General features: G+C 47.0%; 1 protein-coding gene across 1 annotated transcript in view; it reads left to right on the top strand.

Moving 5' to 3' along the window:
- Window positions 1-1,377: 1,377 nt before the first annotated feature.
- The window catches only part of IGSF10 (immunoglobulin superfamily member 10), a 58,049-nt gene continuing 48,225 nt past the window's right edge, over window positions 1,378-11,201 (top strand). Inside the window, exons 1-3 of the mRNA XM_035705229.2 lie at window positions 1,378-1,498; window positions 3,101-3,295; window positions 4,866-4,995. Of these exons, the coding sequence (XP_035561122.2) occupies window positions 3,102-3,295; window positions 4,866-4,995 (324 nt within the window). The 5' untranslated portion in view covers window positions 1,378-1,498; window position 3,101. The remainder of the gene's footprint in view (window positions 1,499-3,100; window positions 3,296-4,865; window positions 4,996-11,201) is intronic.

Below are 11,201 nucleotides of genomic sequence, written 5' to 3'. Positions count from 1 at the left end.
ACGGGGGCCCGAGGGCGGGGCGGGGGGGACCCGAGGTCCCGCCGAGGGATGGGGCGCTCCCGGTTGGGGGGGGGACGGGGGACCTGAGGTCCCGCCGCGGGATGGGCGCTCCGGTGGGGGGGCGGGGACGCGAGGGCGGGGGGGGGGGGGGTGACGGGGCACCCGAGGTCCCGCCGAGGGACGGGGCGCTCCCGGTGGATGGGGGCGGGGGACCCGAGGGCGGGGGGGTGACGGGGCACCCGAGGTCCCGCCAAGGGACGGGGCACTCCCGGTTGGGGGGGGACGGGGGACCTGAGGTCCCGCCGCGGGATGGGCGCTCCGGTGTGGGGGCGGGGACCCGAGGGCGGGGGTGGTGACGGGGCACCCGAGGTCCCACCGAGGGACGGGGCGCTCCCGGTGGATGGGGGCGGGGGACCCGAGGGCGGGGGGGTGACGGGGCACCCGAGGTCCCGCCGCGGGATGGGCGCTCCGGTGGGGGGACGGGGACCCGAGGGCGGGGGGGTGACGGGGCACCCGAGGTCCCGCCGAGGGACGGGGCGCTCCCGGTTGGGTGGGGAACGGGGCACCCGAGGTCCCGCCGCGGGATGGGCGCTCCGGTGGGGGGGCGGGGACCCGAGGGCGGGGGTGGTGGTGACGGGGCACCCGAGGTCCCGCCGAGGGATGGGGCGCTCCCGGTTGGGTGGGGGATGGGGGACCTGAGGTCCCGCCGAGGGACGGGGCGCTCCCGGTGGATGGGGGCGGGGGACGCGAGGGCGGGGGGGGGGGGTGACGGGGCACCCGAGGTCCCGCCGAGGGACGGGGCGCTCCCGGTTGGGGGGTGACGGGGGACCTGAGGTCCCGCCGCGGGATGGGCGCTCCGGTGGGGGGGCGGGGACCCGAGGGCGGGGGTGGTGACGGGGCACCCGAGGTCCCACCGAGGGACGGGGCGCTCCCGGTGGATGGGGGCGGGGGACCCGAGGGCGGGGGGGTGACGGGGCACCCGAGGTCCCGCCGCGGGATGGGCGCTCCGGTGGGGGGGCGGGGACGCGCCCGGGACCCAGCGGCCGGTGGCGCCTGCAGGGAGGGCAGGGTCACCCCCTAGTGACGGGAGCCAGGCCGAGGGTGCGCCCTGAGCAAAGACTGATTCCGCAGGTGGAGACCCTTCGGCGGGGCACGGACGACAGCTTGTCCCGAAGGAGAGAAACCCCGGGACCTGGGGACCTGCGGGGGGGGGTCGGCGGGGGAGCCGCGAGGTAGAGCAGCCGCCCGGGAGCGGAGCGCGCAGGACGGGAGGCCCCACTTGGCCCCGGGGTCTGTCCGGCTGAGGCAGGAGCGTCCTCGGGGGAGGGGGAGAGGGAGGAGGAGGGGGGAGAGGGGGAGGGGGAGCGCGGCGGGGGTGGCCGTCCCGGGCCGGGCGCGCCAGGTCGTTCCGGGCACTAAGGCGGGCGCCCAGCAGGCGGGGAGCAGATCGCCGGCCTCCGCCCGCGTCGGGCCCCCTCGGCGGCACAGAAGAGCTCAGGTACTGTTCATTTCTGTCCTTCCCCGTGTGCCTTTTCAGGTTTAAGTTTGTGGGACTCCGCTTCCCCTACGTTGTCCTAGAGCTGTGGTTCTTTTCAGTGACTCTCAGGTGGGGATGACCCAGGACTTCGCTTTTTCTGGCTGAACGAGAGGATTATCTCTGTCCTCCCAACTCTTTCTCCGCTTAACTAACGATGGAAGATGGAAGTGCCTTCTCCCATCACAGGTTTCCTTGAGGTTTTTGTAGTCGATGCTTATAATGACAAAAGGGGTCATGGGTTGACCCTCTATTCAATTGCAAGTTGGGCCAGAGTTCCGATAATCATTCCATCATCTTTACTATATAGGAAGACTAGCAATCCGACTTTCTGTTTTCAGGGTTGTGTAGGCCTAAAGGATAGTTGCTGGTAGGATCCCAAAGAAACCATTGGATCCCAGGGAACGTTGCGATTTACAAATCATGAAGGTCACTTTTCTTAGAAAGGTACAATAAAGATTTTTATTGCAATCCTTGTATATTCTGAATTACAGGAGAAAATTAGGTTTGGATCCAAGAGCTTGTCCCACGTGTGGATCGTAGATACCGTTTTTTTCCAAGAAGCTGAGCATCTCTCTTCTCTGATGAGGCTCCTCTCTCTGCTCTCTGTTTTACTAGGAGGAAGTTCTAGAACCTGACAGGAGGCCAGGAGGGAGAGGAGGGGGAGGGACCAAGGAAAGGTCCAGAGGGATGCTCTAAGCAAAGCAAAAGAACCCAGCAGCATGTGTTCCAGGGGGCGGGGTGGCCCCCGTCCAGTGTGGGTGCAAGGCTCAAGCCTCTCATCCAGTCGGTTACTCTGGCTCATGGTCATTACATGACAATGAAGTGTGCAATGTGTCTTTTTTGGCAAGGACTAGAAGATTTATTCACCCTTCAAGATTTATTCACCCTTCCAGTGGTGTATGACAGCTCTTAAAAATATTTTTGAAGAAGGTTTAATAAAGCAAAAAAAAAAAAAAAAGAAGAAGAAGAAGAAACAGACCTTATACATTTGATGAGTAAAATGTGTTACAAATTCCGTTTGATCCTAGGTTTATACATACCTATGAGAGACTGTAAAGAACACAGCAAAATGTTACTGGTTATATCTGGGTGGTGGGAATATGACTAATTTTACTTTCTTTTACTTATTTATAGCTTTCATACTTTCCGTGATGCACATGGATTAGTTTTATAATCAGTTTTTTTAAAAGTGGGTCTAGAACAACTAGCGTATAGGAAACCAAGCCTTCTGTATTTCCTTCCTTAGGGTCTCTATTTCCTCTTTTTATTGAATCCCTAAGTATTAGGGATTACTGCTTTTCATTAAGAAGTGAGAAGCCGTGAAGGGATTTTCACAACAATAAATACCCCACTTGATGACAAAGCTCCACATGAGGCCAACACCCAATCGCTGTGTAAAGAGTAGGTTTTCCCGTAGAGGTTGTGAATGAATGAAGTTATCCACGCAGGACCTTTCGGAAACCTCCCCCAGATTATCAGATTTAGTGTGTATAGTTATACTGGAACTTGGCTCAAACCCTACCTGTAACTCTGAGGTGTGATCCTCCCCCCCCGCCCCCCCAGAATGAAGGTGAAAGGCAGAGGAATCACCTGCTTGCTGGTCTCCTTCTCTGCGATCTGCGTGGTGGCCAGCCCTGGGGTCCAGGCCTGTCCTCGCCGCTGCGCCTGTTATGTGCCTACAGAGGTGCACTGCACGTTTCGGTACCTGACCTCCATCCCAGACGGCATCTCACCCAATGTGGAGCGCATCAATTTAGGGTGCGTGGGAATCCCTTGCCCTATCCCCTTCCCAAGGAGATATCACGCTGAGGCTTTGTCCCCTAAAATGTCAAACAAAACTTGTGACTTTTGGAGATTGACCGAAATTGTTTTAACGGTATTTCTCTCCCTAAATAAGCACGTGAAGATCTTGAGTTTGTAAGACACAATAAGCAACGTTTTCCAGGTAAAGTTTTACTAGGAGGAAGTTCTAGAACCTGACATCATGCTTGCTAGGATGGGAGGCCCAAGATGACAGCACTTTGTCCTGGCTACATTTTTGCTGGAAAATAGCATCTGTTAAGAATTAGAGCTGTGATCTACCAGAAGGAGAGAATAAGACCCTGGAAGTGTCTTCCCGTATGTAAAGGAGATGTATGAAAAGTTGGTTAGATCCTGGACGAAGACCCTTGGACTTCTTTTCATGCTATGTGACTTATTTGACATGCTTTCGAAAACGTAAACCTAATTAAATCTGCTAAAATGTGACTATGTTTTAAAGGTTCATGAAAAACCGTGTGTGTGTGTGTGTGTGTGTGTACGCACATGAAGTCAGATTTAACGTCATTTAGTTGGTAACCGTGTGCGCCTGCTATGTGCTAGGGAGACAACAATGACCAAGATGTATTATTCACGTCTAGAAGCTACAGTGAAAGGGAGAAGACTGATTTCGTAAGGACCGTCAGAGAGCGTACAGGATTCCTTGGAACAGTCACTAATAATAATAGGGACACGGACTGTGTCCCTACTATGATCCGGCGCCGAGCTCGGCTGTCTTCATGTATTTGCTCACCTAGTCCTCCGAACACCTTTTACGTTGCTTCTTCTATTATTTGCATTTTATTTATTTTTTAGATTTTATATATATATATATAAAATATATATATATATTATCTGTTTTTATTGAAGTTTGATTTGCCAACATATAGTCTAACATTGAGTGCCCATCGGGTGCCCCCCTCAGTGCCTATCACCCAGTCACCCCAACCTGTGCCCACCTCCCCTTCCCAACCCTTTGTTCCTTTCCCAGAGTTAGGAGCCTCTCATGGTTTGTCTCCCTCTCTAATTTTCCCACTCGGTTCCCCTCCTTTCCCTTTTGATCCCTGTCACTATTTCTTATATGGCCCACTGCCAACTGCCCGAGTCCAGAAGCCTCCTGGCCACACTATTTGATGAAGAGCCCAGGAGTCTTAACCCCTGCTTTATAATGATGAATTCTTCCTGGGAAAGCAGGGGGGCACACCATAAAAGAATGAGCTGGGTCTCCCCAGGAGTCACAGGTAGTGAGAGGGAGGGTCAGGGGTATCCCCAAGTGGAAGGACCGGACCGGCCAGGTGGAAAGGGTGGGGAGCCAGGAGGGAGGTGCTGTGTCCTGGGAAGGGAAACGTGGGCGGCGGAACTTGACCGCCAGGACCAGGGAGTGGGAGCACCTTCTGTGTCCATCACCCGAGAGCCCAGGAGATCCTGGGGTTGGTGTGTAGAGGTGTGTGCACGCCCGTGTGCATGCTTCAGCTTCGCCGTCTGAACTGCAGCTGGCAGGCATAGCTTACGCCTCATGTTTTCATTGCAGGTACAACAGCTTGGTTAGATTGACGGAAACGGATTTTTCTGGCCTGAACAAATTGGAGCTCCTGATGCTGCACAGCAATGGCATTCATACAATCCCTGCTAAGACGTTCGCGGATTTGCAGGCCTTACAGGTAAGACCCGGGAGGGGAAGGGGCGGGCTCAAGACGGGAAACGTAGCCTTGAATGCTGACCTCTCCAGTGGAGCTGTGAGTTGAAAGTAGACCTCAAAGAAGGATGTCCGAGACTGATTTCTCTTTAAATGCAATGGTATGTGGAAATTAGAATAGGAACATTCTGAAGTCAGTTTTTCTAAGATCTGGGCTAATGGGGGGAAAAATCAATACCAGGGGTTACTGCACCTTTACACTTTAATCCAGAGAGGCTACTTCTAGTCTTGTTCATCTGGGAACTACTGAGACAGAAGTTAGCTGTCTACATATCAATATCCTTCTTACAATTTTTACCTTGTTATGTAGACCCTGTCTTGTTGAAAAATTTTGAAAAGTTATGAGAACTTTTTTTTTTAAGATTTTATTTATTTATTCATGAGAGACAGAGAGAGAGAGAGAGAGAGAGAGAGAGGCAGAGACACAGGCAGAGGGGGAAGAGGCCCCATGCAGGGAGCCCGATGTGGGACTCGATCCCAGGTCTCCAGGATCACGCCCTGGGCCGAAGGCAGCTCTAAACCGCTGAGCCACCCAAGGATCCCCAGTTATGGGAACTTCTAACGATCCATCCAATATTACAAGAATCATCACTCCAGTAAGTGAGAAAGTATGGGATTATGGGGAAATGCGTATGTAAAGATCAGTAGGTCTGCTACATATGTAGGACTTAAGGGTTTGGGGAAGCAAACTCAAAATTCAAGTGCCTACCAAATTTTTTAAATACATGGGGGGAAAAAGCTCCTCAGGAAAAGTACAACTATACATGATTTATTCTGTTTAAAATGTATTATCGATGTGTATTTGACATGCACTATTACACCAGGACAATGTTATACCGTAAGGGCTTCAACCTTCACACACATTAGGCCGTGATCACTGTGACCAATCTAGCCACCACCTGTCACTTACAGTACTGTTGACCGTGTTCCCTATGCTGTGCACCACGTCCCCGTGACTTATTTGTTTTATAGCTGCAAGCTTGTAACTTCCAGTCACCTTACCTTACCCTATGCGGCCTTTGTCTCCCCACCCCTCCCCGCACCCACCCCCGGGAACCCCCAGATTGTTCTCTGTACCTATGACTCTGTTGTGTGTTTTGGAGTCCACAAAGAAGTGAGATTTGATGGCACTTGCCTTTCTCTGACTTATTTCATTTAGCAGAACACCCTTTATTCCATCCATGCTGTCACAAATGGCGGGATTTTATTCTTTTTTTTTTATAACAAAGTCGTATTCCTGTGTGTGTGTGTGTGCGTGTGATCTAGACACACACATACATGCACTTCTTCTTTATCCATCCGTCCACTGACGGACACTTCGGTGGCTTCCATATCTTGGCTGTCGTAGATAAAGCTGCAGTACGCCTAGGGGTGCGTATATCTTTTTGGATTTGTCTATTCATTTTGGCCAGATAAATTCGTAGAAGTGGAATTGCCGGATTGTAGGGTAGTTCTCTTCTTAATTTCTTGAGCAATCTCCATACTACTTCCCACGGTTGCTGCACTTTTTTGCATTCTCACCAACAGTGCACAAGAGTTCCCTACCCCTAACACCCTCGCCAACGCTTGTGACTTCTTGTCTTTTTGATGTTCGCCTTCTGACAGGTGGAGGGTGATCCTTCCTAGTGGTTTTGATTTGCGTTTCCCTGATGACGAGTGATGGTGAGCGTCTTTTCCTGTGTCTGTTGGCCCTCTGGATGTCTTCCTCAAAAGAGAAACGTCTGTTCATGTCTTCTGCCCATTTTTAAATTGGATTATTTGTTTGTGGGGGGTTGAATTTTATAAGTTCTGTGTGTATTTTTGGATCCTACTCCTATATGGGATATATCATTTGCAAATAACTGCTCCCATGCTAGAAGCTGCCTTTTAGTTCTGTCGACAGCTCCTTACACTGTGCAGAAGCCTTTTATTTTGATGTAGTCCCAATAGTTCATTTTGGCTTTTGTTTCCCTTGCCTCGGGGGACTTATCTACAAAAAAAGATGCCAGAGCTGATGTTGGAGAAGTTACTACTTGTGCTCTCTTCTAGGTTTTTTATGGTTTCAGGTCTCACATGTAGCCCTTTAATCCACTTCAGATGTATTTTTGTATATGGTGTAAGCAAGTCATCCAGTTTCATTCTTCTGCATGTGGCTGTCGAGTTCCCAACACCATTCGTTGAAGAGACTGTCCTTTTCCCACTCCATAGGCTTCCGTGCTTTTTCGAAGATGAAGTGACCATGTAACTATGGGCTTATTTCTGAGTCTTCTGTTCCATTGATCTTTGTGTCTATTTTGGGGCCACTACTATCCTGTTTTGATGACTCTAGCTTTCTAATATAACTTGAAGTCCAGAATTGCAGTGTCTCCAGCTTCGCTTTTCTTTTTCAAGATTGTTAAGATTTCAAGATTGTCTTAGCTATTTGAGGTCTTTGGTGGTTCTATTCGAATTTTAGGACCGTTTGTTCTAATTCTGTGAAAAATGCTGCTGGTTTATTGATAGGGATTGCATTACATGTCTAGATTGCTTTGGGCAGTATGGTCATCCTAATAGCATCTGTTCTTCCAAACGTGAGCGTAAAATGAGCGTAAAATGTCTTTCTACCTCTTTGTGTCCTTTTACATTTCTTCATTAGTGCTTTATAATTTTCAGAGCTCAGATCTTTCAGCTCTTTGGTTAGGCTCGTTCCTGGCTATCTTACTGGCTTGAGTGCAGTTGTGAAAGGAATTGTTTTCTTAATTTCTCTTCTGCTTCAGTATGGGTGAATAGAAATGCAACAGATTCTTATTTACTGATTTTGTATCTTGTGACTTTACTAAATTCAACTCTCAGTTTTTAGAAGTTTTTTCATGGAGTCTTTCAGGTTTTCTATATATAGAATTATGGCATCTGGGCAGCCTGGGTGGCTCAGCGGCTTAGTGCCACCTTCAGCCCAGGGCATGATCCTGGAGTCCCGGGATCAAGTCCCACGTCGGGCTTCATGCATGGAGCCTGCTTCTCCCTCTGCCTGTGTCTCTGCCTCTCTCTCTCTCTCTGTGTGTCTCTCATGAATAAATAAATAAATAAATCTTGAAAAAAAGAAAAAGAATTATGGCATTTGCAAATAGTGGAAGTTTCACCTTGCCTTACCAATTTGGATGCCTTTTTCTCTTTTGTTGTCTGATTGCTGAGGCTAGGACTTCCAGTAGTGTTGAATAAAAGTGTTGAGACCGGGCCTTCATGTCTTATTCTTTAGGGGCTGTCCATTTTTCCACACTGAGGATAACGTTGGCTGTGGGTTTTTCATATATGAAGTTATGTTCCCTCCACACCTCCTTTGTAGGGGATTTTTCATCATGAATGGATGTTATACTTTGTCAAATGCTTTTTCTGCATCTTTTGCAATGATCATATGGTTCTTATCCCTTCCCTGGCTGTGTGATATATCATGTTGATTAATTTACAAATACTGAGCCAGGCTTGCAACCCAGGAAGATATCCCCTTGGATCACAGTGAATGATTTTTTTTTTTTAATATACTGTTGGATTTGGTTTGCTAGTATGTTATGGAGGATTTTTGCATCTATGTTCATCAGAGATATTGGCCTGTAGTTCTCTTTTTTTGTGGTTTCTTTATCTGGTTTTAGTATTGGGGTATTGCTGGCCTCATAAAATGAATTTGGAATTTTTTCTTCTTTTTCTGTTTTATAGGAATAGTTTAAGAGCAGTAGGTATTAAACCTTCTTTAAATGTCTTTTGGATGCCCCTGTGAAGCCATCTGGTCCTGTACTTTGGTTTGTTGGGAGCTTTTTTGATTACTGATTCAATTTCTTTGCTGGTTATCGGTCTGTTCAAGTTTTCTGTGTCACCTTGTTTCAGTTTTGGTAGGTTCTATGTTTCTGGGAATTTACCCAAACTTGTCCAATTTGTTGGCATATAGTTTTTCATAGTATTCTTTTATAATTGTTTGTATTTCCATGGTATTGGTGGTTATTTCTCCTCTCTCATCTGTGATTTTATTTGTTTGGGTCCTTCCTCTTTAATTTTTGATATATCTGGTTAGAGGTTTATTAATTTTATTCATTTTTTTTTTCAGAGAAGGAGCTCCTGGTTTCATTGTATCTATCTATTGCTTTTTTAGTGCCTATATCACTTATTTCTGCTCTAATCTTTGTTGTTTCCTTTCTTCTGCTTGTTTTGGGGTTTGTTTGTTATTTTTCTAGATCCTTTAGGTGTAAGATTAGGTTATTTGAGATTTTTCTTCCTGAGTTATGCCCAATTGCTATAAACTTTCCTCTCCAGAACTGTGTTTGCTGCATCCCAAAGGTTTTAGACCATTGTATCATTTTCATTTGTTTCCATGTACGTTTTTATTTCTTGATTTCCTGACCCATTAATTGTGTTTAGTAGCATGTTATTTGAGTTTCATCTATTTGTGCTCATTCCAGATTTTTTTCTTGTGGTTGACTTCTAGTTTCATAATGTTGTGGTCAGAAAAGGTACATGGTATGATGTCAATCTTTTTGTATTTGTTGAGGCTAGTTTTGTGGCCTAATATGCATACTGTTCTGGAGAATATTTCATGTGCACTTGAAAAGAATGTGAATTCTGCTGTTTAAGGAGGGAATGTTCTAAACATAGCTGTTAAGTCCATGTGGTTCAGAGTGTGTCATTCAAAGCCACTCTTTCCTTGTTGATTTTCTGTCCACTGATGTAGGTGGGGTGTTAAAGTCCCCTACTATTACTTTATTATTCTAGATTAGTTTCTTTTTTTGTTACTGTTTTATGTATTTGGGTGCATAATTATTTACAATTATTATATGTGCTTGTTGGATTGTTGCCTTTATTATATAGTATCCTTCTTTGTCTCTTGTTATAGTCTTTGTTTTAAAGCCTAGTTTTGTCTGATATACGTATTGCTACTCCAGTTTTCTTTTGATATCCATTTGCATGATAACTGTTTCTCCATCTCCTCACTTGCAAACTGCAGGCGCCTTTAGGTCTAAAATGAGTCTCTCATAGGCAGCATAGAGATGGGTCTTGTTTATTATTTTTTTTAAATGTTTTATTTATTTATGATAGTCACACACACACAGAGAGAGAGAGAGAGAGAGAGAGAGGCAGAGACATAGGCAGAGGGAGAAGCAGGCTCCGGGAGCCTGATGTGGGATTCGATCCTGGGTCTCCAGGATCGCGCCCTGGGCCAAAGGCAGACGCTAAACCGCTGCGCCACCCAGGGATCCCCTTGTTTATTATTTTTTTTATCCATTCTGTCACCTTTTGTCTTTTGAGCCAAGTGTTCAGTCCACTTACATTCAAAGTAATTACTGAGAGAGATGTATCTATTGCCATTTGATTACTTGTTCTGTGGTTGTTTCTGAAGATTTTCTCTGATCCTTTCTTTCATGGTTTGCTGGTTTTCTTTAATGAGATTTTTGGATTTCTTTCTCCTGATTCTTTGCATATGTATTAGTGGTTTTTTCATTTGTGGTTACCATTAGATTTATATATGAGATCTTCTACCTATAGGAGTCTGTATTAAGTTGATGGTCACCTAAGTCTGAACCCATTCTCTAGACGTTTGGTCCCCATGTTTTAGGTATATTGTATCATATTTTATATCCTTTTATTTTGTGAGTCCCTTGACTGTTTTATGTAAATATTCATTTTTACTGCTTTTTTGTTTCCTATTTTCATACTATCATTTTTGGTATTTCCTTGCCACTCAAAGAGTTCCCTTTAATATTTCTTGCAAAACTGGTTTAGTGCTCATGAACTTTAGTTTTTGTTGGGGAAACTATCTCTTCTTTGTTTTTTTAAAGAGTTTATTTATTTATTCATGAAAGACAGAGAGAACGAGGGAGAGAGAGGCAGAGATACAGGCAGAGGGAGAAGCAGGCTCCATGCAGGGAGCCCAATGTGGAACTCGATCCCAGGACTCCAGGATCATGCCCTGGGCCGAAGGCAGGCACTAAACCCCTGAGCCACCCAGGGATCCCCTTTATCTCTCCTTCTATTCTGAATGGTAGCCTTGCTGGATAGAGCATTCTTGGCTGAAGGTTTTTCCCATTCAGCACTTTGACTCTAGGCTGTTCCTTTCTGGCTTGGAAAGTTTCTGCTGAAATTCTGCTAATAGCCTTATTGAAGGGGGGGTGGGTGGTAATCTTTGTATGTAAGTGTCTTCTTTTGTCTTGCTGCTTTTAAATTTTTTTT

This window comes from Canis lupus, chromosome 23, assembly GCF_003254725.2.
Source record: "Canis lupus dingo isolate Sandy chromosome 23, ASM325472v2, whole genome shotgun sequence".
NCBI classification, from domain to species: domain Eukaryota; kingdom Metazoa; phylum Chordata; class Mammalia; order Carnivora; family Canidae; genus Canis; species Canis lupus.
This window is presented reverse-complemented; position numbering and strand designations above follow the sequence as displayed.